Source organism: Salmo salar, chromosome ssa05 (genome assembly GCF_905237065.1).
Source record: "Salmo salar chromosome ssa05, Ssal_v3.1, whole genome shotgun sequence".
Lineage (NCBI taxonomy): Eukaryota > Metazoa > Chordata > Actinopteri > Salmoniformes > Salmonidae > Salmo > Salmo salar.
This window is the reverse complement of record NC_059446.1, coordinates 57,025,735-57,042,058: the sequence shown is the minus strand read 5'-3', so window position 1 is coordinate 57,042,058 and position 16,324 is coordinate 57,025,735. Positions and strand designations below refer to the sequence as shown.

General features: G+C 39.4%; 1 protein-coding gene across 2 annotated transcripts; it reads right to left on the bottom strand.

Moving 5' to 3' along the window:
* Positions 1-533: 533 nt before the first annotated feature.
* meox2a (mesenchyme homeobox 2a) lies at positions 534-9,912 on the bottom strand. Of its 2 annotated transcripts, XM_014200610.2 has the most exons (4): positions 9,683-9,912; positions 8,984-9,549; positions 3,528-3,700; positions 534-1,407 (listed from the first exon to the last, which is right to left on the bottom strand). In XM_014200610.2, exons 2-4 carry the CDS (start codon positions 9,528-9,530, stop codon positions 1,189-1,191), a joined length of 939 nt encoding a protein of 312 aa, XP_014056085.1. In that variant the 5' UTR covers positions 9,531-9,549; positions 9,683-9,912; the 3' UTR covers positions 534-1,188. The 2 variants fall into 2 exon arrangements, with proteins under 2 accessions (XP_014056085.1, XP_014056084.1); XM_014200609.2 differs by having other exon boundaries at positions 8,984-9,912.
* Between the last annotated feature and the right edge of the window lie 6,412 nt (positions 9,913-16,324).

Genomic DNA, 16,324 nt, shown 5'->3' with positions numbered 1-16,324 from the left:
TTTAATAGGTACAGTATGATTGTAATTTATTCATACTGTTTCATCATGTTTACCACACAGTTAGCTTTTAGTCAAAACTACACTTTATTGCTAGCTTGCACTAAAAAGTTCACAGTCTCCAAAATTCTGTTCTAGCTCCAAATTAGAATGCACACTCACATTGTGCTGAAAGAGATCAAGTCTTGAAATGATTCAATGATTTTGTAATAGAATATGATCCTTTCGCAGGTTCTCCTGCGGGGCTTTGGCAGAAGTCCCGACCCTGCCCTGTGGAAAAGGTGAATTAGGCATGCACCCCATCACCAGTTCTCTACACGTTGGCTAATGTTTAATTCATGTCATCTCAGTTCACAGCCTAGTCATACATTACCCTGGATTCATGTGGATGGGAGGCATCGTGACGTTATTCAACCCAACGTGAATTCCATTTACCTCTGGTTTAATTTATTTGATCTGAGAAGCATTTCAGTAGAACCTCTGTTCATGCAATATTCCGTTTTGTTTACAAATATCAGTCAGGGCAGAAGAAAATGGCCACTAAAGAACATCAGAAATGTTTATTACTGTGTGAGTGGTATAGTGTGTATTAGAAATTGTTGCTATAGCGAAGGTAAGAAAAATACAGATAATAAAGTTCAGAGTATACTGTAAATTAGCTGAAATTTGATTCTCCTGCACACTTGATTTAATCAATAATTCGATTACATCGCAATTTCTATGACATACAGTAGAAACCAATTGAGGCAAGTGTTCAACAGTGCAAATCAAAAGCATGAACTCGCCCCTTTTTCAATGCAAGACACACACATGGAATGTTCATAACAATCCGGCCAATTCTGAATCTGTCCTAATATTCTAAGAATCTGCTCTGCTTCCAAAAGCAGAGCGTTGAGTGGAGGCACGTTCGTAACATATGCTTAATATGCATTGACCTTTTGCAATATCTCATATTCCTGCGTTGGGTTCGCTGTTCTTGAAACGTATTGGTGATCTTAGTTTGGTTTAAGCAACGTCCTAACATGCATCTTCTTAGATCAAGTAGCACACGTAATTTCTTTGTACATTTGTACACATTTATTTAGCATCGTTGAACTTTGCTAACGACGACCAGACAACATGTCCTTTTAAGGACGTTCCTGAGATGTGAGGCTGAGCCCACTTTGAGTAGGCGTGGTCTGCTGCCGTGCATCATAAGTGAGCATGCTCAGAACTCTGGTCGCTGTCGTGACTGTTCTCGTTGGCCAGGGAGTCTGTGGAGTGATGAAGAGCCGCTATGCCGGAGAATTCGGACGGCAGCAATGTCCCCTTTTTCACGTTCACCAGTTCTTTTACCCTCGCTACAGCCCCCTGTTGACCTCCTTTCACTCGTTTCCACTTCATCCTCCTGTTCTGAAACCACACCTTTACCTGTGGAACAACCACAAAAGACAAGTCGAGTTATTCTGAGAAAAAAAACAGCAAAATGGCGTTTGGCGTGGGGGGGGTTCATTTTGCATAGCTGGAGACTGTTACGAATACTGAGTAGAGTCCTATTAAAAGACCTGGATATTGATCAAATGGTAAGCCTGAAACCTGATACAGGCGCTGCTGTAAAGGTTTGGCAGCTATTTCTATACTGTAGCAGTGATTATGTGTTGATGTACTGTCACATTCCCTGGCATCAAGACGCTGCTTCCTCTTTTCCCTGACTCGACAACTCCTCCAGTATTTACGTCTCCCAGAATGATGATTAGACTGTTGCTTAAAAGGGTTTACGTAGAAGATTGGGTCCGAGTAGAAGTGAGAGTCGACACTGACTGGGTTCTGGTTGAGTCTCTCTTTCTCTCCTTGCGTTTGGTTGGTTTATTTTGGGGAGTGTCATGCTGTGAGGCCTAGCTGGGTCACATGGGCAGGAAGTCACTTGATTTTACATACAACGTTTGTCTTAAATCTTCAGCTATACATGCCATGCTGACGATCACATCAGTTGTGGTTATTGATAATGTATTGGTCCACATGATAGCACGTCAGAAGAGCACGTGTGAACTGAAGCCTTTGCCACCTGAATACAGCCTATAGCTCAAAGGGGATGGATTCATTTTGTTGCTATTTTGTTGCTATGTTACCTAATATACCTGTTTGTGATATATCACTCAAAGGTATTTTTAGTTCAGAGAACAATTTCCCATGTGTCAATGTGTCATTGAGTCCAGTCCCATTGAGTGTCGTAGTTATAATATCCCTATCAGGTTGACGGGCAGAGTTCCAAACCCAGCCACCCAGATTTCCTACTGTCATTACTGTAAATGGATCGTCCTTAAAATACATCTGCAAGCTTGCACTTTTCTCTCCTGTTATTGATAGTGCAGTAAGGCAAGGCGCAGGTTACCGAGTTTGTTGTCACATATGGCTACTGTATAGTACATGCTATTTCTACTAATGCTATCATCAGTGGGCTAATGACTCGATTACTTATAATGTTATTATTATGACTGGTTTGTATGGGCTGTTTTGCAGTCCTATTTGTTACTAGATATGAGTTTCCATGTTACTGAAGGTAAAACACAGGCCTGTCTGAGTCATGTAATGCCTAAGGGATCATGTTGCCTCTCTGGAATAACAGGTAGGTTCATGTTCTCTAAGAGATGGTTATGAATTTGAATTTGAATTTGGTATAAGAAAAATATTGGATGTTCTAAGCGCAATATAAGTACTCCAAAACTGTACGTAATTACTAGGCTGTTATGGGGTAATTACATAATTACTTAATGGAATAAACCAATGATATTCACTGTGTTAAGGGTAATGTAAAGTGTGGCTATTATTTATTGTTACATTAGTGTTTAGATGGTAGGCATAATATTTTTAATCTTAGTTTATGGTTATATTTGGGCATTTCAAATGACTTTTAGAAGTTTTACATTGAAGCACTTTGTCTAAAATCGAAAACTTAAGGTTGAAGGTTTTGAGTCTCCGATGTTACGTAAGAAACATATACGGTCAGGAACCAGTCTGTTCTATCCATTTAATATCTACTGTATTTAACAAACTACCTACGGCCAGATGTATGCCACACGTGACATATCGCTTCTCTCTGACACCCCAGATAGGTGTTACAAAACACTGTACGATGTTTCCTTCCCCGCAATTTGTCTTCTATTATTTATTTCATGTGACGGTGTTTACAGCGGCCCCTCTGCCTACGCTCTGAGACTAATTTGTCCGAGCTGGGGGAAACAGGAAGTGACTTGCTAGACAGCACCTCCTGCCTTTGTGCCTGTCTCCATTACTTGACTGTAGGCTGACTGAAAGAATAGACCCCCAATATCTGGAATATGATAGTCCCTCTTCACAGTCACAGCTGGAGCACAACAGCACACAAACCAGAAGTTCTAAAGTTAGGAAAACACTGTACCTCCGAAAACCTCTGTATGGTCTGACTGAGGCAGTCTTTTCCCACCACCCGGCATTAATGTGTTATGGGGTCAATATGTTTGAACCCAAAAGGACAAGTGGGAGAATGAGGTTAGAGTGGTGACATTACATACTTGTCTCTCTGTGAGATCGAGGTTGACTGCTATCTCGTAGCGCCTCAGCCTCGTCAGATAGTTGTGATGGGCGAACTCGGCCTCCAGCTCACGGATCTGCTCCTTGGTGAACGCCGTCCGCTCCTTCCTGGGTTTGCTGCTCACATCTGACTTGTAATTCCCGTCTTGGGACTCTGAAATCAAACACGGCACACATTTTGTCTTTCCAGTCAGGGAGATTTATACTCAAAGAAAAGAATGATAAAATGAGTATTATAAGCCAGAGACACAAATACAGGCAGAGGAGGGAAGGAGTCAGGTATGGGAAACAATGGGAGCTGCCAATCACCTTTTATTGTAGCGGCATTGTTTACGCACACTGTAAGTGGCTGGGAGGACCCAGAAGCGTCTACACATGTGCCTGTTTCTGGCAGCTGTACTCTCACACACACAATGGGTTGGCTCCTACTCTTTCCAATATGGAGTTCATTTGTCTTACTGTTAATGGAATCGGCTGCTACCCTCGTAGTTTTAACATGCAACGAAACAGCTCTGCAGGATGTGTGAAAATATGTTTCCTCAGTTTATTTACCTCCATTTTATAAGCGTCTCCTCTTCATGACTAACAAGCTCACAACAATTTGCAAGAGTAGCATGGAAGAGTAGCATGTATGTCAGTCTGGTTTTGATCTATGATTATGATATCATACACGTAAGGACAAACTGTTACGATTCCCCAGATGAACATGAAGCAATGCAGATCCTTTTTTTGCAAAGATATGCAAGTCTACCACCTGTTGATTCACTGGAGTGAAGGGAGGAAATTGTTTTATTGAGATTTAAAGGATTTATTTATACAACCAATGTGGATTAAAAATCTACTTGTCATTCCCATTTTGTTTCAACCTCAGGAGAAGATATTGTTACTTTTTATTTTTGACTGTTTCTCAGAAGGAACATGTTTTGTTCATTTGGTTCCCAAACGTTCCTATTGTGACCAGACTTTGTGGTTCGGCCGTTTGGATATGCTTCAGTTGCACATTGCACTTCAAGGCAACAGCGATTGCATGCTAATTAATCTGCGGTTCTGTTCTGCAGTCTGTGTTAATCCCAACAGGCGGTCCCAAATCCAAACTGTAAATAGGCTGGGAGTTTACAGGCCAGGGCCAGGCCAGATACACCACCAGTCATGGGAGTCACTCACTCCGCCACGTCACAGGAGACACTCCGAGAAACTTCTTGAAGTTCATACTGAAAAAGTGTCTCTTTCGAAATAGTTTCTCACAGAAAAAACGCTTTCTTTCTCTTTTTCTCACTCTTCTTTAAAAAAATACATTGCCCATCTCTTTTTTGTGTCATAGAAAATATATCAGAATGGAAAGTTATACAACTTTTGTTTGCAAAAAGCCATTCATCATTGATATTGTGGGAAAAAAGGGAAGGAAAATTCCAAGCACATGGTGATATGTCATACTGCGTAACTGGCATCCAAGACAGAAATACACTGCAAATTTATCGTCTAGTTATTCCCTCATAAATGATAAGACTTTTCTTACAGTGTGGTAAAGTAGCTGGAATTCTGTGTGTCATTGTATGGTGAATAGCAAATGTCCTATAGCTGGTAACCTTCCATCTCAACATGTCTGTAATTTCACCAGGGTAGGCCAACTGTCGGTGTGCCAGAGAGCAGGCCTCATTCAAACATACCTCTTAGATGTATTTACTCTCTGGTAAACACAGACATTGTGTAAGAATAAAGAATAACATGGCCAGCTGCTGGAGACCAGCGCAAAGCCGATTTAAAAAGAGTCCCAAGGTTTAACGACGCAGCCACTACACCACAGCAATTAGGTCCTTGCTGGAACTTTCATCTCTCCACACAAAAGGGAATAATGGGAGGAAAATACAGAGCCCAGACACTGGGTAGTTTTAGGGCTCCCAAATGGTCTGAAGATCAGGGAACCCTTTAAAAAATAGTGTTAGTGTCCCTGCAACGTTTCTGACAGAGAGACTGCAAAATGAAAGGATCTTCCCTGTGGCTCAGTTGGTAGAGCATGGTGTTTGCAACGTCAGCATGGTGTGTGCAACGCCAGGGTTGTGGGTTCGATTCCCACGGGGGGCCAGTACCAACAAAAAAAAATGCATGAAATGAAATCTATGAAATGTATGCATTCACTACAGTAAGTCGCTCTGGAGTTACAGTAGTTGTTGAGGAATCTTATCTACAGCAAACACAATTTCATTGTGACATAGAATATTGTAATGCTAGATCTACCAAAATAACCTCAGCGGTAATACCGAGAATCGCAAAGCCATGCCTGAGTTAGTCCCTGAGCATCACTTGCTATAGCAGCACTCCAAAATACTCTCCACAATAACAAAATAGGATATAAGCAATTACTATTACTTCATTAAAATCTATTAACACTTTCCTAAGAAGTTCTGGTTACACTTTACTTAAAGCCTACATGTATTCTGCATTATAATTCAGTTATAATACACAGTAGGAGACTTGACATGAGCATGTATGACGACCCACTACCAATGTCATATAATTATATAATGATCCTGACTAAAAACCAGCAGTTGTTGAGTCAGTAAAAATGTTGAGACATAGTGACACATAACATTAGACTTATTGTAAGACAGTATGTACATGTGCATAACATAATGTATAAAGCACTATACCTGCAGGCTAAAGTGTTTCCAAACTTTCAAATCTGCCAAGTTGACCCCTAGCTCCCTCAGAGCTCCAGTATACCCCGGTCGGCCAGCCCAGGTTACACCAAACGGCACGGCCATATTCCCTCCAGCTGGAACCCTTAAAATGAGCAGGTTTCACAGAAACCAGACACCCAAATACCAGCCGGACCACTCATCACGTGACAGTGTATACCTTCCACCTTTAGGGAAAACCAGGAGACCAGGAGAGTGTTCTGCATGGAAATCTGGGTTCAAGTGTTTTATTATTGTTTTCGTATCCAATGTAAAGTTTCACAGGCGGATTTTACTCAGGTTTCAATCCAGATGGTGAAACCAAATCAGGGCTATCTCATCGAACTGGCAACACGGTGCTATTTGGACAGCTGATTGGATAAGCTAACTATGCTCAATAATCAGCATGATTGGTGTTAGCGTGAAGAGAATGTAAGGCCCACGTAATGAGGCTGCAATAACCATTGGAACTAGGGAATTGAAATGGAGCTTGGGGGCCAAGTGTTAGTTTCCAAATGATTTGACCAAGGAGAACAGGAAATAGAGGATGGAGTTCTAAATGAATATAGGACTGGTTAGTATAGTCAAAACAAGAGCAGTATTATAAACAGTAATGACTGCCTTCGAAGTTGCGCTCTCTTAGCTTAGTAACTTTGTGTCGTTTTTCTGGCAATTTCAGCGTGGCGCTGCTACTTGTACAATGATTTGCATAATAATACAAAATAACATTCCCAACATCTGAACAATTCTATAAGTCAGGTGTGTTAATCATTTCTATGCATCTTTTTGATATTCCTCTACATCCAAATACCATGAGTTCTTATTTTGGTAACTATTCTTTTTAAATAGGGTTGTAATAAGCCTCTGTACAATTATAAAGAAACCTATTTTATATGCCCTCTGTCTCTACGCTGCCCAGTCATTTCAAACAGAAAGAATACACATTTAATTGCACACTTAATTAGTTGAAGTCCCTGTGATTTTGTGAAAGTGTTCCATCATCTGTTAGAATGAGTCATGTGTCAGAAGGGATCCATGACTGAAGTGGCCAACAGTATCCTGTGTGAGTCAAGCGAAACAGGGCACTAACCACATAGGGAAATATCAACCAAGTGTTCAAGTGGTTTGTACAGAACCCCAGCCAGGTGACCCACACTGAGGGTGTTTAAACAGACAGAGGTCTAGGCCCAGTGCTGCAGGATGACATTTCAGGTAGGACAGCAGATACACTTTCCATGGAACACTGATCAGTTGCTACTAATATGTTGACAACAAAATCTTCCATTTAAAAAAAAAACGCTTTCACACTTACAAAGTGCTTTATATCGATTAGAAAGGTTGAATAGTAAAAAGTTGATATATTCAAGAGATATTGGTATATTCAGAGTTATAAAGACACTGCTATGTAATAATGTAGAAATGTATGTTCCAGTTAACTTAACGTAATAAATTACCATATTTGTATTGTTTATATTTTGTCGATATTTCTACACTTTCTGTGTATAAAGTTCATGGTCCTTTTCACAAACGTAGAAAATCTCAATGACTAAGAAATCCAAGGTCATAAGTCACGCCTGTACAGTATCTACTTGAGGTAAGAAAGCCATTATTCCAAACCTTATTAAATGCAAAATGCATGTTTTCAATTAGACCATATAATTACTTTACACATGTGTTCTTGAAATGCTGGCAAAACCTTTTTTTTATGTTGCATATTAATAACTGCTCAACAGTGATTGACAAGGGATCTTCATTTTATTGACAGAAAATATGTGTAGTAAATGTTTAGTAGTAAAGTACGAAAACATTAGCAGTAAAAATGTTCATGGTTGGTTGTACATTTAATTAATTTTTTAGGACCATTGAACAAACTTGTAGGAAATAGAGAGTAGGTTTCTTTGGGCGTTTGAAAGTTAAGTTTCGTTTCAATAAAATGTTTTGTTTAAAGACTATTAACATTGCAACAAATCTACTAAACTGTATATCAGCTGTTTTACATGATGCTACTGTAACTCACGTTTTTTAATTGAATATATTTATTGATTCAACTTCCTAATCTCTTTTATTAAAATGACTACATCAACAATAATCCTGGAACTAAGCGCACTCCACAGTAAGAAAAGCCTAAATCTTCTCGGGTGTTTAGTGTCATTCGAAGCACTGGTGTAGTCTTTTACAATCCATGACATTAATATTTTACAGTGAGCCTCATTTTCTGCCACCTAAAATGCGTTGAAATGAAACAGATGGGATTTAGACCAAAACATGGCAGAAGTCTAATGCCCACACGGAGTTATCGTCTGGACTTTGATCTCCCCTTTAGTCAACATACTGTAATTGCCTATGTTCATGTCAGCCAACATTTACAAACCTCTTTTCAGAGAATATTATACCACATTTTCTGTCAGTGAAGCATAAAACTCCACCACTCCGTCTCCACGGAAAGCCTTAGAAGTCTGAGTGATAATGTCGTTCTTGAAACCACACCAAAATTAAACTCTTAATCTCTTTTCAAAACATTAGGTTAAAGTACAGTTAAGTTATACCCGTCTTGAATAAATGCGCTGCAAGTGTATTCAATAATTTTTTGTATTTCAACTGTATGACAATTTATTAATAAGATAAAGATATGTAGCTTTAGCTTCCCACTTACATTGTGTAACATTATACTCAACCCATTTTTACATGCAGCCCAAAGAAGAAGGAAGAAGACAGATAAAAATAAATGTCAACCCAAAAGTCGATCTTTCCTCTCGTCTTACCTGAGCTGTCACTTTTCCTCTTGCCATTTCTCTTCTCTGCCTCAGCAGGTGACATTGTATGTCTTCCAAAGTCTGCAGGCACACAGTTGGCCCCCGTGGGGGTGCTGCTGCCTAGGTTGGGGGTGCTGGTACAGAGACTGTTCCTGCCAAGGGTGCCTAGGTCTGGGGGTGCGAGGGCACTCTCCTGGGCCGAGTGAGAGTGGGGGTGGGGGTGGCAGAGGTTGTGGCGGGAGTTCGCACTGCCAGGAGAGGGCATCTGTGGAATGTGCCAGCCGGCCTGGTGCTGAGGCGGGTGATGCTGCTGTTGCTGTGCCGGGTGATGCCCGCGGTGATGGTGGTGATGCCCGCCGAACAGGCCCTCGTCACCGGGATAGCCGGAGACAATGCAGGCCGAAGGGGAGGAGGTGGCGGTGGAAGAGGCCAGGTCAGGGTAGGAGACGTGGTCCGAGCGTCCGTGGAGAGTGAGCGGAGACTGGGTGAAGGCAGGGTGCAGGGCCTGCACAGTGGCATGGGGGCTGCGGAGGCAGCCAAAGAGTGTGTGATCCATCGCATGCAAACACACAGCCCTCCAGAAAGATAAGGAGGGGGACAAAAAAAATGAAAGGTAACAAAAAAGTAAGCCAACTAAGTTTTTAAAAAGGGATCAAACAAAAGACAGAATATCCAAAATCCACTACTTGTGCTCTTTCCTTAGCTTACCCCAAATTTGTCTCCTTGATAAGAGTTCGATAAAAAAGTTGTGTGTGTGTGTTGAAAGGGGGCTCCAGTAATAATCCTGGGCATGCGGACAGTTGCCAGGCTGCGCAGGATAAACAGTGAACCCTAGATAAACTGCCGGAGAGATTCTCAGATGACAGGAGAGAGAGGAGACTGGAGACCTGTGGAGTGGAGGGAAAGGTGGTTCCAAGGAACTGCAGTAAGAGGGGAGCCGGCTGAGGGAACGTTATAAATAGGCTGTAACGTGAGAGGGAGGCTGGGTCACAGACTGCGTACTACTGACCACATGCATATGATCGCCCTCCAAAAAAACATGGCACAATAAATCAGCACTATTAAAATGGCTGGTGTCTCAGGAAACTTTGGCTATCTTGACTTCTAGTGGCAGCTTTTCTTCTTAGAAAATAGTCCATAATGTTTAAGATGATGATGGTGTTATGTGTTAGGGTTGTACCATTTGCACCTCCATACTTACCATAAGAGATGGGATGTAAAAATGTGAACAGACATGAGATAGGGGGTTGGTGTCAAGGGATAGCTCGTTATGTATTGTCTTACCTTTGTTGATATCGTTGTGAGGTTAGTTATGTTGAAGCACGTGTTGCTTTGCTTCCTTTCCAAAGCTATCTCATACTAGTATACTGAACCTCTGTATGGGTAGTTTGTATACACCAACAACAAAAAAGTTTTACCATATATATATATATATATATATATATATACACAGTACCAGTCAAAAGTTTGGACACACCTACTTATCATTCAAGGGTTTTTCTTTATTTTTACTATTTTCTACATTGTAGAATAATACTGAAGACATCAAAACTATGAAATAACACATATGGAATCAAGTAGTAACCAAAAAAGTGTTAAACAAATCAAAATATATTTATATTTGAGAAGAAAACCTATGAAATAACACATATAGAATCAAGTAGTAACCAAAAAAGTGTTAAACAAATCAAAATATACTTTATATTTGAGATTCTTCAAAGTATCCAACCTTTGACTTGATGATAGCTTTGCGCACTCTTGGCATTTTCTCAACCAGCTTCATGAGGTAGTCACTTGGAATTCATTTCAATTAGCAGGTGTGCCTTGTTAAAAGTTCATTTGTGGAATGTCTTTCCTTCTTAATGTGTTTGAGCCAATCAGTTGTGACAATCAGTGTTGTGACAAGGTAGGGGTGGTATACAGAATTTGGTAAAAGTCCAAGTCCATATTATGGCGAGAACAGCTCAAATAATCAAAGGACAGTCCATCATTACTTTAAGACATGAAGGTCACGTTTTTTCAAGTGCAGTCGCAAAAACCATCAAGCGCTATGATGAAACTGGCTCTCATGAGGACCGCCACCGGAAAGGAAGAAGCAGAGTTACCTCAGCTGCAAAGGATAAGTTCATTAGAGTTACCAGCCTCAGAAGTTGTACACCAAATAAATGCTTCACAGAGTAACAGACACATCTCAACATCAACTGTTCAGAGGAAACTGTGAATCAGGCCTTCGTGGCTGAATTGCTGCAAAGAAACCACTAGTAAAGGACACTAATAATAAGAAGAGACTTGCTTTGGCCAAGAAACACGAGCAATGGACATTAGACCGGTGGAAATTTGTTCTTTGGTCTAATGAGTCCAAATATGAGATTTTTGGTTCCAAACGCCGCGTCTTTGTGAGACGCAGAGTAGGTTAACGGATGATCTCCGCATGTGTGGTTCCCACCATGAAGCATAGAGGAGGAGGTGTGATGGTGTGGGGGTGCTTTGCTGGTGACACTGTCAGTGATTTATTTACATTTCAAGACACACTTAACCAGCATGGCTACCACAGCATTCTGCAGCGATACGCCATCCCGTCTGGTTTGCGCTTAGTGAGACTATCATTTGTTTTTCAACAGGACAATGACCCAACACACTTCCAGGCTGTGTAAGGACTATTTGACCAAAAAGGAGAGTGATGGAGTGCTGCATCAGATGACCTGGCCTCCACAATCCCCTGACCTCAACCCAATTGAGATGGTTTGGGATGAGTTGGACCGCAGAGTGAAGGAAAAGCAGCCAACAAGTGCTCAGCATATGTGGGAACTCTTTCAAGAATGTCGGAAAAGTATTCCAGGTGACTACCTCATGAAGCTGGCTGAGAGAATGCCCAGATTGTGCAAAGCTGTCATCAAGGCAAAGGGTGGTTACTTTGAAGAATCTCAAATATAAAATATATTTAGATTTTTTGGTTACTACATGATTTCATATGTGTTATTTCCTAGTTGTGAGGTCTTCACTATTATTCTACAATGTAGAAAATAGTAAAAATAAAGAAAAACCCTTGAATGAGTAGGTGTGTCCAAACCTTTGACTGGTACTATATATATATATATATATATATATATATATATATATATATATATATATATATATATATATATATATATATATATATATAATGTATGTATATATATATATATATAAACATAAACCTTTCTATAATAGCTAAATATAAAGATCCTATATTATCTTTACAGAGAGGAGGATGATACTACTACATACTACAGAGTGTAATATAACCAGTGGGAGTTAATATAGCATGAAAATACCTAGAGGAGAAGGTATTTCTCTTATCTTATTTCCTATTTCAGTGAGACAGATTGAAAGAACTAGAAGTATTAAGTTTGTCATAATCAGATATATACGTAACTTGTTTAGCTCTACAATAGTTGGTTGTATCTAACATGTATCTAATGCACATCTAATAGATTAAATTGTATAGGATGAAACCTGAATCCAATCACTGATGATTTCAATTTAGTGGCCGGAAGGGGTGATAAAACACAAATAAGCCTACAATCAGATTTAAGTCTAATTTTGATATTGTAAACAAATTGCTGTTCAACTTTTGAATTTTTGTGTGCAAAATTGTAAACAATTGTTTGCATACACACAAAACATTATACCGTTATATTCAACATTCGGATAAATATATTCCAATCTTACAGCTAGAAATTAGAAATTATAAGTGGCTAATGAATTTACAAATTACAAATTAACAGACCAAATGGCATTAGACTATTAAATTAGCTAAATAAAACAATCCAACCTTTTTCGATCAATCAAGATATTCCAATAGCTGCGTGTGTTTACCTGATGTACGGCTAATGCTTATTGCTTCGGCATCATGGTCAGTACTACACACCAGGGCTTCAGAGACTACGCTACTACAGCAGGCTGTGCCACATGTATGCAGGCCTGCCTGAGAAAGGAAATTAATTACACTTTGAAAGAAAATGACTTTAGCAGATAGAGAGGAGGCAGGCTGTAACTTGGACGCTATCGCTCTTCCCATTCCTACCGTGCCTTTCGAAGAGAGCAGGGAACAGCACCGTGTCTACAAACTCCTTAGGTGAGCTTGAACCTTCTACTGTTTACCTTTCAAATTAAGGCTATTAGCAGGATAGGAAAGCTAGCTGTTTATTCAGCTTTTCTTCTGGTATTAATACACATGTGGTTTCACTCTCTGGACATTCTGTTCGCAGCATTAGTACCCTGTGGTGAGTGTCTTGGTGAATCCTACTCTTGTTGCCCTTTGTGTGGTGTGTTGCTCGAGCCGCCGTGATATGAGTCAAAACCCCCCACAGGTGGGGATGGTGGAGGTGCGATGGGGCAATCCCCAGATTTTCTGCTGTGACTAGGAGCCCCGGGTCAGTGATGTTACAGATTAAGCTGGGGGAATGGCTCCAATTTGGAGCGTGTTTGATGAGGCTTTAGCCGTGACGGGCAGATAGAGCAAGACCAGGATGGCACAGTGCTGTAGACATTAGATAGAGACCCGCTGCTACTCATCCAACCTGTCCCTGTCAGTCAGTCAGTCAGGCCCAATAATTCAGAACAATGTAGTTATAGACATAGAGGATGATGTGTAACAAACAAAAAAAAACACTATGAAATTATGGTATAGTGCTTTCAGTCTGTGTGTATTTATTGTGTAGTTATTGGTGTTGGCTGGTGCAATCAAATTTCCCCCATTGGGGATTAACAAAGTACTTTCTTATCTTTAGCAGAAAAATAAAATGAAGTCCTTGGTCTGACTGTAAATCTGATGGGTCTCCAAAATCTAATCAGTAGAAGTGTACCAAAAAAAAGCTTTTGTAAAATCCTTTTGCAGTTTTTTTGGTGTCTGTTTTGTCTTACATACTACAAATTGATGTGGCAATTTAGTGCTTGGGTATAACTGACCATACTAACTGAATATTCCAAATGAAATGTATTTGATTGAAGAAGAGTTATGCATTTGGTGCTTAACATTAAAAATGTAATGTGTAACTGAGTCCTGGCTGTCACCATGAGCTCTTTCTTTTTACTTGATTACCTGCCTCTTACTTGGCTGAGTTTTAATGTTGTGCTTCAGTTAGAAAGCCTTGAAGTATATCTCCACAAGAATATGATATATTATGCCCTTTAAGAAGTGACCATGATCATTGTCAAAAGGGCCTGAGTATTTCTGAAAGACAACGAGTTTTTGATAATACAGTATAAAGACTTTCAATCAGGATGCATAAATACACACATACTTAATCTGGTTTAAACCTTGGAATATGAAGCATTAAGCACAAGCAGGCTCACACTTGTATGTTTGTTAATACAACAAACAGTAATCCAATACATTCCAAATGAATACATTAATATAAATATAGGGAGATAAATATAAAGGGTGTATACTGATAGTTGTTTCTCATTCGTAGTAAGTTGGATACGTTTTAATGTGAAAATAATTTAATATGATTTTTCAAACCTGATTTGTCATAACATCCATATTTAAGAACTGATTAGGGGGGACTGCAATTTATACACAACCATAATTATTATATGGATATAATTATGATGTTTCTTTAATATCCATAGGCTAATTGAATATTAATGAGGTTGTTAATTACTTAATATAATCAATTATTCGACAGCTATAAAAAACAACAATATTTGGTTGGTAAAATTGTTTGAATCTATCATAATATAATTTGAATCTAAATGATACATCTTGTTTTTCACATGGTCTCTACTGTAGTATTTATACACCAAGCGTTTTCATATCCTGGGTCACAGTAAAATATTTACTTGAACATAATTTAGCTATACTATACATATGTTTTAGATAGAATTTTTCTAAAACCCAAAGACAAGATAATTGAAAATACAAATGAAATGCATGCATTTCTTGACTGTAAAAAAAAAATATATATATATATCCTCACAATAGAGTTTGGCATTTAAAGGCTAGTCCTGTTTAAATGATTGTGTGTGGACAGTCCCAGTGACTGTGGCAGGGAAATGTTAATCGCTGCTTGTTTTACTTTGAATTTCAGCTTTAGATTTATGACCGTTGTCAGTAAAATACATGCGGACGTGAAAACGATGTACTTGACATATGGTGTTGTGTGGCACTAACTGTTGTCTCTTTACGCTCAGCATTTGAGTGAAGATCTTTAAAAGTAAAAAGAGGTCTCAGTTAATTCAAACCAAGTACTTATCCAAAACCTATCTTGTCATCTATGCCTTATAAATATAGAGTTAGACTTTTTTTTACATTATTATCTTATTTATTAACTTATTTATGCAGTATTTTTCAGCTGCTGTTATTTTTAAGCATACACTGAGTGTACAAAACATTAGGAACACTTTCCTAATATTGAGTTGCACCCCCTTTTTGCCCTCAGAACAGCCTCAATCCGTCGAGGCATGGACTCTACAAGGTGTCGAAAGCGTTCCACAGGGATGCTGGCCCACGTTGACTCCAATGCTTCCCACAGTTGTGTAAAGTTGTCTGGATGTCCTTTGGGTGGTGGACCATTCTTGACAAACACGGGGAACTGTTGAGTGTTAAAAACCCCAGCAGCGTTACAGTTCTTGACACACTCAAATCAGGTGCGCCTGGCACCTACTACCATACCCCGTTCAAAGGCACTTAAATCTTTTGTCTTGCTCATTTACCCTCTGAATGACACACATACACAAACATGTCTCAATTGTCTCAAGGCTTAAAGATCCTTCTTTAACCTGTTTCCTCCCCTTCATCTACACTGATTGAAGTGGATTTAACAAGTGACATCAATAAGGGATCATAGCTTTCACCTGTATTCACCTGGTCAGTCTATGTCATGGAAAGAGCAGGTGTTCCTAATGTTTTGTACACTCAGTGTACATTGTTATGTTGAGTAGGATTGCAATTACATTTACATTTTAGTCACTTAGCAGACGCTCTTATCCAGAGTAACTTACAGTAGTGAGTGCCTACATTTCATAAATGTATTTATTTATTTATTTTTCGTACTGGTCCCCCGTGGGAATCGAACCCACAACCCTGGTGTTGCAAACACCATGCTCTACCAACTGGTCTTGTTTAATTTTGTGGGATGTTGGTTGCACTTGAATATGCTGTATATTTTCTCTTTTGAGTAAGTACTGTACAATAAAGCTGATGTTTATTACTGAATGACCTTGCATAGTAAAGATAATATCTCTCATACTGTAAATATGAACTGTCAAATATACTGAATGAAGGTCGCTCTGGATAAAATGTAATGAAATGTAACATAGCTTTGTTTTTATTACTTTTGATTACATTGTGTAAATACATTTCCT